The 18860-nt window shown below is 40.1% G+C and overlaps 2 protein-coding genes across 4 annotated transcripts in view; one reads left to right on the top strand and one right to left on the bottom strand.

The window, feature by feature from the left end:
• LOC106533964 (cyclin-dependent kinase 17) overlaps window positions 1-13993 on the top strand; it is a 43645-nt gene extending 29652 nt beyond the window's left edge. For all 3 annotated transcript variants that reach the window (XM_014030447.1, XM_014030448.1, XM_014030449.1), the window contains 13 exons: window positions 3432-3557; window positions 8223-8279; window positions 8405-8519; window positions 9456-9550; window positions 9725-9787; window positions 10019-10142; window positions 11050-11170; window positions 11276-11373; window positions 11531-11636; window positions 11959-12001; window positions 12119-12209; window positions 12332-12409; window positions 12914-13993. In XM_014030447.1, coding sequence (XP_013885901.1) covers window positions 3432-3557; window positions 8223-8279; window positions 8405-8519; window positions 9456-9550; window positions 9725-9787; window positions 10019-10142; window positions 11050-11170; window positions 11276-11373; window positions 11531-11636; window positions 11959-12001; window positions 12119-12209; window positions 12332-12409; window positions 12914-12951 — 1155 coding nt within the window. In that variant the 3' untranslated portion in view covers window positions 12952-13993. The remainder of the gene's footprint in view (window positions 1-3431; window positions 3558-8222; window positions 8280-8404; window positions 8520-9455; window positions 9551-9724; window positions 9788-10018; window positions 10143-11049; window positions 11171-11275; window positions 11374-11530; window positions 11637-11958; window positions 12002-12118; window positions 12210-12331; window positions 12410-12913) is intronic.
• Window positions 13994-17104: 3111 nt separating this feature from the next.
• On the bottom strand, window positions 17105-18345 carry LOC106533965 (ETS domain-containing protein Elk-3; the record flags this gene model as incomplete). The annotated part of the gene is given in 2 exon segments (XM_014030450.1): window positions 17105-17405; window positions 18223-18345. Coding segments are annotated over 2 exon segments (222 nt in total), but the record flags the coding sequence as incomplete, so codon positions are not given.
• Window positions 18346-18860: the final 515 nt, after the last annotated feature.

Consider the following 18860-nt stretch of genomic DNA (forward strand, 5'->3'; position numbering starts at 1 on the left):
CACACACACACACACACACACACACACACACACACACACACACACACACACACACACACACCCTGACATTTGCGTTCTTCTCCTGGTTACATAAATGTGAAAAGATGACAGAAAAACCCTTTCAGGTTCCTTAAAGTGAGAAGTTTGCTTCACAGTATTTTCCTAACCTGAGCTGTTCGTGTTTCTAAATGAACTCCAATAAAACTTGAATCAAATTTAGGTGAAACATCAGAAACTGAAATTATAAGAGATTTGTTGCTGTTTTAGTCACATTTAGAGTCTCATGATGTTGAGAGATGTAAAGAGATGTGCAGTTGATGCAAAACTGACTGAATTACAGCCAGTTTTACATTTGCTAAGGTTGCTTAGCTGTGGCGGCCATCTTTAATTGTGTTGCTTCCAAACATATCAGAAGTAATCACTTCCAGTTGTTCATGAGATATTTTGCTAACAAACACAATCAAAATTTTTTACCAGCATTTCATCTTTTGTTTGTAAGTACCAAGTGTCTCTCACAATTTTTCACTTAAAATATAAACATAAAAGGTTTTTCTATTTTAAAAATGTCCTAATTGTTTGAATTGTTTGAGATATTTTCTTAACATAAATAAAAGAAGTTGCATTTTGCATTTAATTTGCTAAGAAAACTTTTAATTAAAACTAAACCTTTTTTTTCTACATGTAAAACAAACATCAAAACTCTTATGCAGATGTTTCTGCCCATCTCCGGCTAAAAGAGTTTTTACTTTACTGTCATGATTCTGGACACGTAAACGTGTTTAATTACATTAATTATAGTAACTAAATAGAATATTTTGTCCTTGTTTTGTATCACTGGGTTTTAAACAAACATTAACAGCAAACAGGCTTCTGCCACAAGTTTTGACAGTGTATTTGAGGACTTTATATATCATTAAGTTTATTTACCAGCTGCACATTTTATCTACAGCTGCAGCCTTCAGACTATTAAGAGCTGAAGTGCACCTGACTGCGTGTGTGAGGGAGGCTCAAAGTCTTAATGGACTAACTGCTGCTAATGGGCTTTAAGGGATGAACGTTTGACATAAATCAGGAGTCGGGACAACTGCATGTCCTTTTGTCACCAAGCGACTGCCCAAGAAAAATAAAATGTTACATTTTTGTGAATTTCTTTGTTGTCAGACATAACGTACAGTTACTTAAAACAGAAATGGTTGTAGTTTTTTTTTAAACATATTAGTGATTTTAGCCGTGAACAAAAACGAAATGAGTTTGAGAGGAGTAAAGATTTTCTGGCTGAAGAAGTGGCTCTGCTCGTAGGTTGTTGTGATTACAGAGCTGCCGGGGATTGACGAGCAGAAAGCCACATCTGCAAAGACAAACCAAGTGTGCAAGCGTGCATGAAGAGGAAAAAAAACACATAAAAAGTAGCAAGGCATTGTTCTCCTTTTGATCTACCCACACAGACGTGACACACCACCTCTCTCACTGTGAACCATGTGCAAGTACACCTCATACTTCCTGTGACTGTTTCACAACCAGATCAGGATGATTTGAATTTGGACAACACAAATGACAGTCTTTTGGACAAAACAAAGTTTATGCTTTGTTTACGTAGCAGGACTGATGTTGGTGACGTGAAGCACTCGTAAAAGAAAGGGCAGTAGAAGAGAAGTAGCAGGAAGCAGGAGAACATCTCTCCCTGTGGGCAGGCGGTGGAACGTGTTTCTCTTGCAGCACAGGAAGCAGGGCAGTTTTGGGATTACATCACAGGGATTAATGTAATACGGTCCAGATGGGCCCCTGTTGTAACAGATTAGAACGAGTCCATTGGACGACAAAGATGGGTGGGAGGGTGGTCTGGGTGCAAAGGTCAGGTGACCAGCGGCATCATTCCATCTGAGGCTAAATCTCCAGTTCTGGCTGTTTGGACAGAAGCGACAGGACAGCAGAGCTGGAATTATTGTTCCTGAAATATCTGAGCAGACTGGTGCTAAACCAAGCATCTGTTGATTAAGCTGCTGCAAAAATTAGGAAATTAGAGAAAACATTTCCAAAGCCTAGCATTTTTCATGGATCGACTGCTGCCTTGACTTTTTGTTATAGAGTCAATTAATTAAAAAATATTACAACCGATCTCATGCAGAGTATGAGTTTTGAATGACTTTCAGCTACTACCACATTACATTTTAGTGTTTGTTAATGTCAATAATCTGTTGCAGCCATCTTGACTTAAGCTAACTCCAATCGTAGGTGTACAACCGGGGTAACTTTGAGAGTAACCCAATGGCTCATTAGATATTTTACTAACAGTGTTGACTCCAAATGTTTGTTAATGTTAAGATCTCACACAATAAGTGGTCTTTAGTGTATCTGATATGAATGACTTTCAGCTACTAACACGCTAAATTCTAGCCTAATATCTGTAAAATATGACTAAATTATAACTTTTTGTTTTTGTTGTTGGTGTTTTTTAGTCAGTAGGCTCTGGTGGCCATCTTGGATTGTGTTGACTCTAAAAGTTGTAACAGTATATCCAATGTGTGTTTCTTTAAAGTTACATTAAAACCCATCCACTTGTTTCAATGAATATTTTGCTAACAGACACAATTGACTCCACAAATTTAATGACAAACATTAAAATGACCTTGTGTTGATATCAGTCTCAGCAACAGCCACACATAATTTAATCTCAATATCTGTAAAATTGTCAGTCATTGCCATTTTTTCTTAATTATTTTTGTAATGGTTATCAGTTTGGCAGCCATCTTTAATTTGCTCCCCTCTAAAAGTTAATAAGTTGTAGATAAACATCCAGTTTTTGCACGCAGACCATAATTCAATCAAATTCAGCGAAGAAAAAAGCCCGTTCCTGACAGCAGCTTTCTTCTCGACAATAAAAAAACCTGTCTGGTGACATTATTCAGCCGTGCATCACTTCTTTCTGCTCTCTGCTTCTCATAACTTGGCTGATTGTCTGAATGTGTCAGCTGTCACTGGTGACAAAATGTTGAGTCATCGTGGTGTTTTGCTGACGCTCAGAAGGCATTTCCAGATCCATCAGCTGAGCTGGAAGCAGCTTGTTTGTGTGAGTTGGTAGAGAACAACGAGGATTAGGGTGTAAAATGTTTAAATGTACCTCAGAATGAGGTGGAAATTAACGCAGCAGGATTAAAAATGATCCAACAAACAGAGGGAATGCATGATGGGAAGAATTCAGATGGTTTATATAACAAATCACGAGGATTACTGTTTAGTGCTTTAAATCCTTAAATGGATCTTTGTTTTAAGAAAATACACAATGTTTGTGTTTGTGTATAAACTTATGTTCTTTGATAGATGAGACTTTGAACAGGCTGATTTGTTCTGATTTAGTCACAGATATTTATCCATGTGATGTTGTTTTTACAGTAGTTTAAACAGGCGTCGTGTATTTTCTTATTTGTTTGCAGGACTTGAACAAACGTCTGTCTCTGCCCGCCGACATCCGGATACCCGACGGCTACCTGCAGAAGCTGCAGCTGAGCAGCCCACCCTTCGACCAGCCGCTGAGCCGACGCTCCCGCAGAGCATCACTGGTGAGAAACTGATCAGGAGGACGTTTCATGGCAGGAAAGATGATGAGGCCATCAGAAAGTGTCTGAAATGAGGCATTTCCTGCTGTAGAGGCATACTAAATGTGGTGTTAGAGGAATTATTATCTGCTTTGAGAACTGCAAAGTGCTCTGTTAACCATGAAAAGGCCCTTTAGCTTTATGATGATAACTGCTCCTGGTGGGGAAACAACTACCTTGTATACCTGCTGAAAAATAATATTATTTCTGTCCACCAGAAACGAGCCGTCCCAGACAAAATGTATAAATATCTAATTTAAAGTAGTATTTTTTAGCTCTGTTTGGCCTTTAGTTTTGAAAAACCCCACAATTCATTTTGCTTTTAAATGGGAATTTATTTATTTTTTGGTAATTTTTGAAAAAAGTGGCCTTTTCCCACCTTACTCCCAAAACAAAGCAAAGCTTTTTTTTCTGTCAAGTCCACACAAGTTGGCTGCTGTTGGCTGTGAACCCCTTTTTCCTACAGGGTTCCTGCAGATCCTTAAAAAGCATTAAAAGGCATTGAAATAAGGCCTTAATTAGCCTTAAAATGTCTTAAATCAATCTTTCAGAGGTCTTAAAAAACACATTGTTACTAAAAATGATTATTGTAATTCATCTCAAATTTTACAATAATTTTAAAATTTATTTTGTTTTTAAAATAATTTACTGAATGCCTCTCATTTAGTAAATTATTTTGTTAAAGTTAACAAAATTTTGTTTTGTTTAAGTAAACATTTGGGTAAAATTGTGGCTAAGTTTTTTGGGGGGTTTTGTCCTGATGCGTCTCATCTCATCTTAATCTTTTCTTTTTTATATATTTTTTATTTTTTTTTGTATTGTCTTTTGTGAATTTGGTCTTAAAATAAATTTCAAGTGGCATTAAAGAGGTCTTAAAAAGTCTTAAATTTAACTTGTTTTAAGCTGTAGGAACCCTGTCCTATCATGAAAAAAAAAGTCCATCATGGGTTTCTGTGGTTGGGTCGATTTTTCCCTGAAGGAACAGAAAGGTGAAACAATTCTGACAAAGTAAAAAAATAATAAATAATCAATAAATTAATTAATTAATTAATTCAAGACTTTTAGAATTGTTCAGCATCAGTCATTTATTGACGACAATGAAAAATCACAACATGAGTTTTGTCTTAATAAGACCTTGGAAGTGTTAGGAATAAATGGAACATTAAGATTTACATTTTTAAAAATAGAGCTTGTTTTTTGAAAGCTCTCATGTTAATAAAAAGCCGTTTATTTACAAAGAGCCAAACAGGTTCAATTTATAGCCAGCTACAAACAGAACAGTCATACAGTACCTGGTAATCAAATTCAGTAACATTTAAATTAGGGCTGCCACGATTAGTCGACTAGTCACGATTATGTCGACTATTAAAATCTTCAACGACTAATTTAATAGTGGATGCGTCTTTTTTTTCTAACTTTATATTTTTTATAGTGGACTAATCACCTATTAGTCGACTATAAAAATAACCATTTGTGGCAGCCCTAATTACCAATCTACTGCACATGTGTGTGAAGGACAGAAAGGCAGATGTGGCAGTGGAAAGTGCCGCAGCAGTTTGGAGAGAAAAACAAAGTTAGAAAAAAAAATGACGCATCAACTATTAAATTAGTCGACGATTTTAATAGTCGACTATAATCGTGACTAGTTGACTTATCATGGCAGCCCTAATTCAAATACTAAATTTCAATTTACATTGGAAATAAATCCGTGGAAAAATTAGCAAACCTCCACTTAATTGAGAAATAAAAGCTCAAAATGGGTTTATAATGTTATACATGTACATTATATACACATTTTAAATGTTGCAGGTCTGTTAAAACCCCTACAGCTGTTGGGTATTGAGGTATGGCGAGTTATATCTAAGAAAAAACATTTATTAATATTAATTATTGTAATGATATTTTTAGATTACGGTTTGAATGGACATGTTGGAAAACTCTCCTCTTTAAACAGTCGAGTGAGGAAAATAAAAGTTTCTTTCAGATCTCAGAGCAGGAATCTGTGACGTCAGCCCCTCTGGACAGCATCCAGAGTAAACACTCTTTGCTCCTCAGCCCAAAACGATAAGATGAAACTTTCTGAAAGAACATTCAGACGCCTGATGAATGCCGGGACCAGGTTTGGTCTGATGTCGCCAAGATGAAGTCCAGAGTGTTTTTAAAAGGAACTATTTAAACAGACGAGATCCTGAACGATGTCGTGAGTCCCAACGTTGAGAAGATTGTTGGAGGAGGAACATTCTAGCATGAAAGTAAGCCGAAAGAAGAGTTTCACCTAAAACCAGGCTTAGTTACATCATCTGAAAGACTTTAACCCACGTGGTTTATCAAAGAATAACTAAAAACTGTCAAACTCACAGAAGTTATCAGTGTGCATTGCCAATGCAATGCACACTATTGTGATTCGTTTCCCATCCAAGTCATCTTCATTTTGGCACACTTCTCCTCCTGCATACTTTGTCCTAGAGCTGCCATTGTAATTTATGTTTGTAAAGCTCCCATGCCAAATGATGGCTATGCCTTTTGGTGCCTGTACAACATATAGTTTTTGAAATATTAATGTTTAAAATCATATAATGGGAATCAATGGAGCCTTGTATTGGTCCAATACGGCCCCTGCTGCATCTACCCAGCACTGCACCATAGTTTAATAATATTTAATCTCAATAGTTCAGTGTTTACAATACTAACATGATTGTATTTTGATGTTTTACTATAATATTGTCCTTGTATTGCTTTATTGTTGTAATATATTTCAAATTAGTGACAACCATTACATTGGCAATGTGGCCTCTTTCTGCACACATACAAACCAAACCCTGGCCTCGTTCTCTACCACAGCTCCAATGGTCTCATGGTTACTGCCATGGGCTTTCATGTGGAGATCAGGGTTTGAAACCCAGCAACAACAACTAACAGAAAATCTCTACAAACTTCATATTTTCACAAAATTACCTTAATTACAAACACCTGCTGACTTGACAAGCACAAGCTGGTATAGAAAACACATTTGAACTTGGTCACAGTTCATTCTGCAAGTCCACTGCTGCAGGCAAAGCCATGCTGCAATGACATGCTACGTGGCAATGCACACTTGTTTTTACATCGTAAAAACCCGTGTCTAGTTTCAGATGTTTTCTTACTTTTTGTTGTGTTGGATCCTTCAACTAAATACAAAGTGCTGGCCTGGTTAGTGCCAAGGACACTTGAAGGGATAAGGGAAAGAGGAAACACAAAAATAAACAACATCAATGATGAACATAAGAGTGTTATATCAAAACACAATAACTAAACATGACATTAAGTGGTGAAACATCTACAAGTATTGTTAAAAAACCTAAATAATGATGAACAGCACTTTTCACCAGTCTGCCTCCAACATTTTGATTGCAGCTTATCATTTTCTTCAGTTTCCACCAGAGAAATTAAACTGGTTTGAGATCAGATTACACGTTTCTCCTGAAAGTTTTCAGGTCCTTTACCCTGTGACAAGATGCATTATCATCTTGAAAAATGGTCATCGTCACAAACATTTGTTCAACTAAATGTAGACTTCAGCGTTATTGACGAGTTTTTACCTGACCTGACACTTTGTTCTTTTCTGTTTGGATGTTATTTGTAGCTTTTGTTGGAATTTTCTGTATGGAAGTCCCATTTTCCCATTAATTTGTCCACAAATATGTCCTGATTAAAGCTCCACAGTTTTTATCAGGCAGGTTCTTCCGTTCACGTCTGTTTCATGTTCATGAGCTTTTCGGCTGTTTGTCACTGAGAGTCAGTTTCAGCAGATCAGAAGGAGCATGTGGAGGTGTTTAGAGTTGGTCACAGACATGCGTTAGACTGAAGCATTACTGAATGAAGTTGTATGAACTTCATTCATGTTCTGAAGGGCTGTTTTCCTGTGAATATGTTTTGTAAATAAATAGATGCAGAGTTTTCCAGCCCACATCAGAGGATGAGCTGTGAATGAAAGTGAAGCGGAGCAGGAGGTCACAGGGAGGCTGCTAACGTTGTTTTTATGAGCTGCATTAAGAGGAAGTGAGAGCTTTTACCTCGTCTTCATCTAAACTCCTCCTCTCTGCTCGTGTTTACGCTGCTGCCCAGTCAGCAGCTTCTGTATTCACTGGTTTTTATTTTGAGTCTGCATCTGGCCAAAGCAGAGCAAAGAACCAACACTCAGCCTCTCCCATCAGTTTGATGTGCGTACACGCCGCCCCGCAGTGTTGTTTCCACAGCTCTGAAAGGCTTTGCTCGTGTGTTTGACCTCTGAGCCGTCAGCTCAGCAGGAGCTGGACCTCATCCTGCGTTACAGTCGCTGCAGAGGAGCTTTTGATTTGCCCAGCAGCTTTCAGAGCATAATTAGTTTGTGTTTAGCTTCACAGCCAAGTGTTAGTGAAGGTAACATTTCTTTTCACTTCTTCATCACGTCTGCAAGCATTGAATATTTTATTCAGTATGAAGTTAGATTTAATTATTCAAGCAGAAATGGGTAAAAATAAAATATTTTAAAGGAGTTTGATGTTAACATATCTGAGTCAACTTCAGACAGTCGTGAGGATTGATCCTGATGTTTTAGTGTTGTAACAGCTCCCAGCATTAATGCTAGTTGTTGTTTTCTCTTTCCTCCAGTCAGAAATTGGTTTTGGGAAGCTGGAGACCTACATCAAACTGGACAAACTCGGGGAGGTATGTGAGATTTACAACCTCGTCTTCCAGGTGCTAATGCTCTAACCCCTGACAACCAGATTGTGCCGCTTCGCTCCGGCTCCTGAAACTATTTTATTTATTAATCTTTTCCTCTTGACCTCCAGGGCACGTACGCAACGGTCTATAAGGGGAGGAGTAAGCTGACGGAAAACCTGGTGGCGCTGAAGGAGATCAGACTGGAGCACGAGGAGGGGGCGCCGTGCACGGCTATCCGAGAAGGTAAGGTTTAGAGCAGAGAATAAAAAGCTCAAGTGTTTCAGGCTTTTAGCTGAGGGCTGATCTATACACAGCCCTAAAGAAACAGTTCAGATCTTTTCAAATGAGGCCCTGAAAACAAATATGATCAGTCAGTATCTTACCTGGTGTAGATAGCTCCTTGAACGCCCTCAAACTGCAGAAATAGTTCAGTCCTGACCAAGTTGACAAGCAAACAGCTGAGATAGCTTTAAATTAAAGACCTGGCCTCTTTGAAGGGATGTATACCGTCCAACGCTTTCATGTCAGAATTTTAGTGAGGTCATTTTCTGCCGAGAAATTATGTTTCAGTTGATTTGGTTAAAAATAACGTCCCTCTCGGAGTTTGTGTTGTGAATGACTCAGCTGCTACCACTCCTAATTTTAGCTTGATTTCTGTAAAACTGACTGGATTATATCCTTTTTTTGTATTATTTAAAGGCTGTGGCAGCCTTCTTGATTTAGATTGAATAGAAAAGTTAATGATTCAGCTAATTTAGTTTGAAAGTTTCGATTAAATCTACCCTAGTGGGTTAGGAGATAAAGTTGATTTCTAAAATTAAATTATTTCTTAAAGTATTGTGTGATATGATCATAATGTGTGCTGGGGATGAGTCTCTACTACTACACATCAAGTTTTAGCTAATCTGTTAAAACTGAGTTTTTGTTAGTTTTTTTTAATGATCATTTGATCATCTTGAATTGAATTGGCTCCAAACATTAACCAATAGTTAACGTACATCTAAAGATTACTTTCTACAAGCTTTGTAAGAATTTGTCCTGTTCATGAGATATTTTGCTAACACAGACACTCAGTAAGAAAGGCGATGGGCGACGTGTTTAACATCAGATCACACTGACAATAAAAACTGAACAATTAGTCATTTATTAATTAGCACCTGTCATGTTTTTTCATTCCAGTGTCTTTACTGAAGGACCTGAAACACGCCAACATCGTGACGCTGCACGATATCGTCCACACAGACAAGTCGCTCACACTGGTGTTTGAATACCTGGTGAGACTGGGTTCACCTCTGCCGTCACCTCGGTTCTGCCTCGTGTTGTTGTTCCTCTTCAGGGCCGCTCACATTTATTCATATTGTTGTTGTTCATGACCGTCTGCAGAGTTTTTGTTGTTGTTTACCAAATGTTGCAGCTTCTGTGCCTCACCGATGACCTCCTTTTTCCAGGACAAGGACTTGAAGCAGTACATGGACGACTGTGGGAACATCCTGAGCATGCACAACGTCAAGGTGAGCCTCACCAGAGCCACCGTCATCTGTCAGGAGGTCTGAGCTCATGTTGGTGCCAGAACCACTGTTTGTGCGCCCCCTGCTGGCCAAACATGTTATCTTAGCCATGTTTTTTTTCTTTTCCCTGTTTTAACTCCATAAACATATTTAGATTACTGAGATGCTGTCTGAAGATGGTTTTGACACCTGTAAAATATGAAATATAACAGACAATTTTTTTCCCCTCTTTAGATTTTTTTATTCCAGATCCTGCGAGGCTTGGCCTACTGTCACAGACGGAAAGTTCTCCACAGAGACCTGAAGCCCCAAAACCTGCTCATCAACGACCGAGGGGAGCTCAAACTGGCTGATTTTGGTAAAAACAAAACAAAAACAAATTAAAGAGGACATGTCCTGCAGAATCCACGTTTTTAACCGTTAAATGCATTTTGTTGTGTGTTTGGAGTCTCTCCCGGTGCTACGTAGATATCTTTATATTCTGTTTGGATCATATTTTTAAACCCGTTCAGTTTTCTCTATTTTCTATGACATTTTCTGAAATATTGTCTCTCAGTATTTGTGACAGGACAGAAAAATAAGGTCTGTATTTACCAACTACAATGTGATCGTCTTCATTTTATGATTCTGGGTTAGACTCTGGCTCCAACATGTGAGGCTGGATGGATGAGTTTTCTGTTGTTGACATATTTTAATTAAGTTGTAAATAAAATGTTTCTGCGCTGCTATACAGACATAAACCCCTCTATCAAACTAGGAAGGAAGCTGGAGAGGAGGCGGGCTGTGAAGAGCTTGTTTGCATTTAAAGAGACAGCCTCAAAATGAGTTGATGTGAGACACCTCACACCTAGGGACAATGTAGAGTTACCAGTTAGCCTAACAGTCATGAGGAAACCAGAGTACCCGGAGGAAACCCACACATGCACATTGTGAACGTAAACTCTATCATAGAGGCCCTTGGCTGGGATTAGATCCAGCAACCTCCTCACTGAGAGGCAACAACTCTACCAACTGAGTCACTGTCACTTCAGAAAAGAGCAAACAATCCCTTTAAAGTTTCACAAAAAAAAAAAACATTAAAGGACTCATATGCTTTTCAATGTAAAATCATTCAGTTGGGGTTTAAATAAAGTGGAACTGCAATGCTTTTGTTTTGAATTCCTCTTTATTGTAACTCCACAAGCCCCTCTTTCACCCCTTGTTTGAGTTAGGGAGTGAATGGTTGTTTGTGTCTCTGTTTGATTGTTCTGGTTTCTGCTCCACAGGCCTGGCGAGGGCCAAGTCGGTGCCGACTAAAACCTACTCTAACGAGGTGGTAACGCTTTGGTATCGACCTCCCGATGTGCTGCTGGGCTCCTCGGAGTACTCCACGCAGATAGACATGTGGTGAGTGGGCCTCACTCTGCTGGGGGGGGGGGGTTCTGGGATCTGATCAAGATATTTTCCACCAACAAACATCACTGACCCCCTCCCCCTCTTTGATGCTCTCAGGGGTGTGGGCTGTATATTCTTTGAGATGGCTGCTGGCAGGCCCCTGTTCCCCGGGTCCACAGTGGAGGACGAGCTGCACCTCATCTTCAGGCTGTTAGGTCAGTGCTGCCCCCTGCTGATGGAGAACAACTTTGTAATCTCATTGAAGCTGGCATGTTGGCTCCCCCCCTCCTCCTATTCGCCGTGTTGAAAGCCCCTTTCAGCTGGCCCGGTGAAGCCCGGTTCTAAAAGAGTCCACTGACTGTCCCTCCACAGGCACTCCTACAGAAGACAGCTGGCCTGGAATATCCTCCATCGACGAGTTCAAGTCCTACAAGTTCCCCAAGTACAAACCCCAACCTCTGATTAACCACGCACCCAGGTAGATGTATTTATGTTTTACATTTTAACAATTACACCTCTTTACTTTAATTAACACAACCTGCTCACCTTTCTCATTAGTTCACTTATCATTGGAGAAGAGATTGATCAAATATTCCCTCTGAGAGCCAGGTATTAAACCCAGTTCAGCTTTTAGACATGACTAGAGTTTAGTTAGGAGTGTGCGCTCTTTGTCACTTCCTGTGAGGAAATCCTGTGGAATAGTTGACTGCGTTTGGCTCCGTTTCCTTCCTTACACCCAGTGAGTCACCCCCCCACCTTACTGACCCCGCTCTCTTCTCTCCCCCCCTCCCTCCACACAGGCTGGACAGCGATGGGATCCCGCTGCTCGCTTCGTTCCTGAAAGTACGTTTTTCTGTTCCTGCGTCTAGAAATGTGCCTGCCTTCTCAGTGTTTCACACACTTCCTGACTCGTTTCTGTCTAATCTGGAACAGCTGCTTCTGTTTCTCCTGATTTTTCAGTACGAGTCGAAAAAGCGGATTTCTGCTGATGAAGCAATGAGGCACCCGTACTTCAGGAGCCTGGGGCCACGTGTGCAAACGCTGCCAGAGAGTGAGTAATTGCTTTGTGATGCTGTAATGCAGCCCAACCTGAAGGCTCCGTTTGAAAGAGTCACTTCTCCCGGTAAAGTTTCCTGTTTAGTGTGTTAAAGCTAAAACTGTTGATGTCTGCAGATATATCAATATTTACACTGAAGGAGGTACAGATGCAGAAAGACCCCGGCTACCGGAACTCCTCGTACCCAGAATCAGGTGAGGAATGAAGGGAGAGGAAAGGGATTGAGACAGTATCAGTCCACAACACTAACAATACACACAAAAAACACTTTATTTTGTTCTGTTTCCCTAAATTAGATATTTACACAAACAAACAGCTTCTGAGCAGGACTGCAGTAAATCACTGCACATTATGGACATCTGTTAAAGTTTGAATGCTCAACATGCTGGATAAAAAGTAGCATGTTTTAATGAATGCATTTCCCCTACCGCCTCACGTGACAAAGTTTGAAACAAAATTTTAATAAAATCTTTTGGAGCTTTGAGTTGGTGATGAATAAGACTCTCAGCTACTACCACCCCTAATGTTAATTTAATATCTGTAAAATTGACTAAGTTACAGCTATTTCTGTAGAGCATAACAAGCATTTGGAGTTAATTGGTTGTACTTCCTGTTTGTCTGAAGGAGCTCCTTTCATCTGATTAAATGACACAAAGGCAGTTTGAAGAGCTTATAAATATATTTTGTTTTTCCACCAGGTACTGGGAAGAGCAGAAGACAAAGCATGCTGTTTTAAATTTCCTGGACTTTTTTTTTTTTTTTAATTTTTGTTGGTGAGAAGGATCTCCGACGGATCAGAGATGGATGTCCGAGTAGAACATCATCATCATCACTCCTCCACCCCGGTCGACTCCTCAAGCGGGGTGTGTGTGTGTGCATCCACAGCACGACCCTTCCTCACCTCCTCCCGGGGTTCTGGTTCACGGGCCCTGCTCCGAAAAGAGACGTTTATATTCTGTACATCTATATTTATTGAGAAAACAAACGATTTGCTGCTAAATCCAACTACTGTTTAGAATTCTAACTGGCTCAGTCACTTTAATGAATACATGCCATGTGTATAGATTTTTAAGATTCTTTTTTTGTTTGTTTGTTTGTTTTTGAAGTGGTATTTTTTATTTTTGCTCATTTTGTCATTAACATTTACCTCCACCTCGCAGACGGAGGGATGTTTCTGTAGCGGTTCGATGTCTCGTCTCCATTGACACGGTGCTGCGCCGATCATCTGTGACCATTTTACTCTAGTTTTGAGGCCGTAAAAAAAAAAAAAGATAGCTTTCATCCCAGTCGAAGGTAAAACATGAGCGGAGCTTTTTTTTTCTTGAAGTTACATCTGGAGAGAAATAAAACAGGTTTGCATTGGATGCTGGCGTTTAGAAGAAAACTGAATTAAAAGCATCACTGGACGGATTGAAACACCTTACTGCTACCTGTGTGAGCCAGGCACGTGACGTGGGAGTTCCCAGTGTCGGAGCTGTACTGCTGCCTTTGTGTTTGCAGATCTTTCTCCAGTCTACCATTCCTGTTTCAGTCAAGTGTTAAAATTGACCTTTTCTCCTCCGTCATCGTGCTGCATGCCTGCTCTGTGGTGTGATGAAGCTCCGCCCCTGCTGAGTCCGATCTGAGTCACGCTTTATTTAACAGTGTTACATGTTTTTTTTGTATCATATTTGTTGTGAATAATTCTTCTTGGTGTGGGAATTTTTGGTTGCAAACGCCCCCTCTCATCTTTTTTTCCAGAGTAAAGACAATAAATTAAAAAATTTAAACCAAAAAAATGCTGTTTTGTTTTTAATACAAAGCTGCTTTTTTTATTTTATGAGACTGTTCAAGCATTCAATGCTGTCTTTATTGAAAATGTTTTTTTTAAACAATACAAAAAAACCAAAACAACACATACAGGATACAAACTGTATGACAAGTCCAGTATAAAAAAGTAGATAACGACTGAAAAAACTTTTTAATTGATTTGAAATCTCGTCTTCATTTAAAGTAATAAAGTAAAAAGTAGGACAATAAGGCACAGCTGGTACTATCTGAAGCATAGTGCATACACTACATACAAAAATCACAGCAGCGGAACAAGTCGCTTCACGCTGAGATTACCGTTTTAAAAGGAGATAAAAACAATTTTACAAGAATAAAATGACAAAAGCTCTGCATAGAATCAGACAAGTTAAAGTAATAGTTTTGTTAGAGTAGGCTTCTGAGAAATGGGCATGAACAGTAAATATCTTACCTGTCAGAGTGGGGCTCAGACCAAAGTGGATTGCTGCCTCTGTAAACAACTTCATCTCAGATATTTACTTTGAATTGTGGGTATTTGTAAGAGAACTTAATGTTAGCTGCAGCTCTTCCAGCCTGGGACACAACAATCATGAGAAACTGGCATTAAAAACTGTTAGCCTTTGAATAAACGGACAATTTTTGAGGCTGGAGTCGTTTTTGGCCTGAAGCAATGCACTCTGGTCTTGGTCCGGCTCCGATTAGCTGTTAGCTCGTCAGGGTTCAACTCTTCTTCAACTCTTCCATGAGGCTATGCTAACTGTTTCCGCTCTCCGTCATGTTTCCACTACAGCCTGAGCTGCTGAAGTTTTTGCAGCTGGTCAGACAGCGGCTGCACACGAGCTCCTTTCACAGAACTGATCCAAAGTCCAGTCCAGATATAAGCTGCTTCCAAACACTGCAGAACGGAGGCGAGGAGCTAACTGCACATTAACCGTGTGTGTGTGTGGGGGGTGGGTGGGGGGGCTCCCTCAGTTTCAACACGTTACATTAAGATTACCAGTTCTTTATGTGCTAACTTAACAGGTAAAGATAACATTTCTGTCACAACAGAGTGGACCTGGAGAGCTTGATGTTTCTACTTTAGGTCCCGGCTAATGAAACAGCTGTGGGAGTCTCAACCAATCAGAAATGAGCTCTCTTCTGTTTTTAAATCAGGTTTCAGATTTGAATTTTGAATGCCACCCTTTTAAAGCCACAGCCTCACCTCTGATTTAACAACCAACTTCTTTTTCTCATATTTACATATACTCAGTGTGCAAGCTGTAAGCTTTCTACACCTTGGGCCTCATGCAAGAACATGTTTATATTCTTATCCTAAATTTCTCTTATTTTTTTCGTACGAAGGGTTTGTACGAACATGCCACGTCAGATTCAACAAACTCTTCTATCTTCAGGAAAAGTGTGTAAATGAGCTGCTTAAACATGATGAATGCGTATCAGCTGCTCGTGAACACAGAGAGGTAATTGGCATAATTACCACCCCAAAAACACCATATAAGGATATATGTTTCCTGCCCCACATACCAGGAAGTGTTCATTCATAAATGACATCGCAAAGTAAAAAAGAAGAACTTTACGAGTTCAGAGATTGAAGTCCTGCTGTCAGAGATCCAGAAAACAAAATCGGTCATTTTTAGCAGCGTCAGACCTGCTAAAGCCGAGGAATGAAATAACTACTGCTGTTAATGTCGTGTCTCCTGTCGGTCGTACAGTCACAGAAATAAACATCTAAATCATATTTATCTCTCTCTAGTCTTGCTCTGATTTTCCTTTGGTCAAATATTTTTAAATTAATTTTAAACAACTGTGTTACATAGTTTTCTTTTATTCAGAAGAAGAGCAGCTGCGCATCACTACCCCCCACCAACACCGGCTGTCTCCCCCACCGTCGCATGTGTCAGACTTCTGAATAAAAGCATTTTAAAATGTCTCCAAACTTCAGTTAATGCATAATTTAAGTTGGTTTTTAGTTTGAGATCTTCATATTAATATTGTAGTGTTATACAACAGCTTTAATAACCAATTTAATTTAACTAATTTATGTCGTTAGTCTACATTATTACATTTAAAATTATAATTTCAATTCAAACAGAACAGCCTATTGTCAACATAATTATGGAGTGTAATTTATTTTCAACTCAAAATATCTTCAAACTAATGAAATATAAAGTTATTAGGGAGGAAAACTCATCTGGATAACAGCAGACTGACTGCTCGTAAAATATACGACAGGTCTGGACCACTCGTGAATTTTGTTCGTATCTGAAGAAAATCTTAGAATACGAGAAAATTGGTGAATGCCACAAATTCTCCTAAATCACTCGTACGCACAACTTAAGAACAAATCTGTTCGTATGAATGGTTTTTGCATGAGGCCCAATGTTTCCTGTTTTTGGTGTATTTTTGCACCACATGCAGGTCTGGCGTAGTTACTACAGTGGTGTTTTTCTCTCTTTACAAGAACATATTTAATGCTCCATAAGACATAAAGTTCAGCAAAATGAACACACAGCCCAGTCTACCTTTATAATCTGTGGCCAGACATAAATCACAGATGGATTCAGACACCTCCTGCTCAGATGTGAGTCTGAATGTCAGCGTGCCTCAGGGCAGCTGTGGCTACAACGTAGCTTACCACCAAGTGTGTAATGAACTCACTTTAGCCAAACTCTTTGTGGTTAACTCATTTTAAAGCTGCTGTGCGTCGACTCAACAATATCCCCTCACTGTCTCCTCATGTCTTCTGAATGGACCAACATGTCCAGAACATGACTCAGTCCCGGACTGAGACTTCTTGTGAACTTTAGAAACAAATGAGACCATCAGCGGTGCGGACCGCCTGAAAGTTTCTGGATATTTTAAAAAAAATACTACCTCTCTACCAGGACTTATCCCGATTCCTGAGGTGGAAAAAGAAAGCGCCAATTTCTCCAGTCTGAAGTCGTTCAAACAGCCATCTACAACAGGTAAGATATTAACTGTTTAAAACCCTTTCAGTAGAACCCCACTTGAGAATATCTGAACTCTCACTTTAAGCGTTGCAGCGAGCAACATATCTGTCCCCTTGTGGACAGGGTGGTGTGGAAATGAGCTGTCTGTTGTCCCAGATGTCTCTCAGACATCGTGCTGTATGGCTTTGGACCAAGTGCTTTGAATCTGGAGCAGCTCAAGTACTAAAACAAAGAAATGGGATGAGGGGGTCGGGTTTTTTTTGGATTCAACAAGGTGAGCATGTCTGCAGAAGATGATGATGATGGAGGAGAACCTTTCAGCTGGAGGTGGACGATCTTTGGAGACCCTGAATCAGGATTTGTGGGTGGTGGGGGACAGAAGCAGAGAGGAGGGTGTTCCTTCCAGGTTTGGGAGGGAGACGGGCATGTGTCCGTTGATTAGGCTGGGGAACTGTAGAGGAAAGGCGAGAGACAGAGAGAGGGGCTGAGCGTTAGCTTTCCGGTGAGGAACTGCAGCATTGTCACTGCTCCGGCTTCCTGTTTTTTATTCTTTTTTTTTTATTTTTGATATTTGGTTTGACTCATTGTGCTTCTTCCTTCCTTTTCATCTGCACCTACAGCAGCATTTGTGTTTAAAGAACCTGGCGTTCTGTGTGTGTGTGTGTGTGTGTGTGTGTGTGTGTGTGTGTGTGTGTGTGCGCATGAGGAGGTTGTGCTTGTGTGTGTTCCATAAATGAGGAGCAGCTCTCAAACCAGTCCACCCTGTTCAGACTGGCTCCCCTGGGCTCAAACAGGAAGTATTCACAGGATTTCCTCTCCCTCTCACAAGAGCTGAAACAGGACACCTCTGCAGGACCTGCTTACAAAGTCCCAACTTGTTTCACAACCGTTGGTGTCTGCTGCTTTGCAGATAACAAAAAAAAAACCATCAAGTGTAGGCGATTTAAAAAAATAATTAAGCTTCCTGTTAAGTAAAAAAAAAAAAACTTGGTGATGAAATTGTGTTTATATAAATTACGGAGCTGAATCTGTTAAAACAGGTTTATTTGTTCTTTATATCTAATTTAAAAAAATGTGAGAGGATTTTACTGCAGAGCACGTTTTACCAGCACGACCTCACAACTTCCTCCTCTGCTTCAGAGCACTTCCTGTAAACAATCAACCCTTAAATGCACAGTCTCTTCTGCTTTTCTGCCTTTTTTTTGTAATCCCTCTCTTCTGCTTTCCCCTCCCCCACCCCCACCCCCCCACCTGCATGAGCTTCTTACCTGGAAGAGGGAGCTGTGGCCCTGCAGCCGGGCGGGGCTGATGGGGGCGACGGGGCTCAGGCTGCTCCAGAAGTGGATCCCCTGCAGCAGCGGACTGTGAGCCAGCAGCAAACCCGAGGGAGTCTGTGAGGAGAACGAGGAGGTTTACAAAGATGGGAGAGGAATAAATCAGTAAAGTCAGGGGAAATATTGTTTTTTTTTTTATGTAAAAAAATAAAAATGAACAAATAAGTTGAACAGCGTTGCTCCGAGCTGCCTTTTTATTATTATTTTTTTTTTTTGGTAATGCGAAACATGCTGAAATAGTAAATGGATGCGCATTAGAGTTTGGAAAAACAAATTGAAGGAGCAGGAAGGAAGTCTGTGGTTTCTCCTCTAGAATACAGGGGTGATGAGAGGAGAAGGGGAGGGGGTGGGGGTGGGGGGAAGGCATAAGTAGGCATTGATCCTCACGCATTTGGAACACTAGCTAGAGAGAAAACATATGAAATCAATTTCTTGCTCTCTCGCTCCCCTCCTTTACTTTCCCCCTGTGTCACCTCTGAAGTGAGGCAGAGCTGCTGTGGAGGGACCCAGCCCTGCTCCCATTATTAATGGAATTATTGGAGCATATGGCATCACTTAGGGGACCTGCACCC

This window comes from Austrofundulus limnaeus, unplaced genomic scaffold, assembly GCF_001266775.1.
Source record: "Austrofundulus limnaeus strain Quisiro unplaced genomic scaffold, Austrofundulus_limnaeus-1.0 Scaffold1063, whole genome shotgun sequence".
Taxonomy (NCBI): Eukaryota; Metazoa; Chordata; class Actinopteri; order Cyprinodontiformes; family Rivulidae; genus Austrofundulus; species Austrofundulus limnaeus.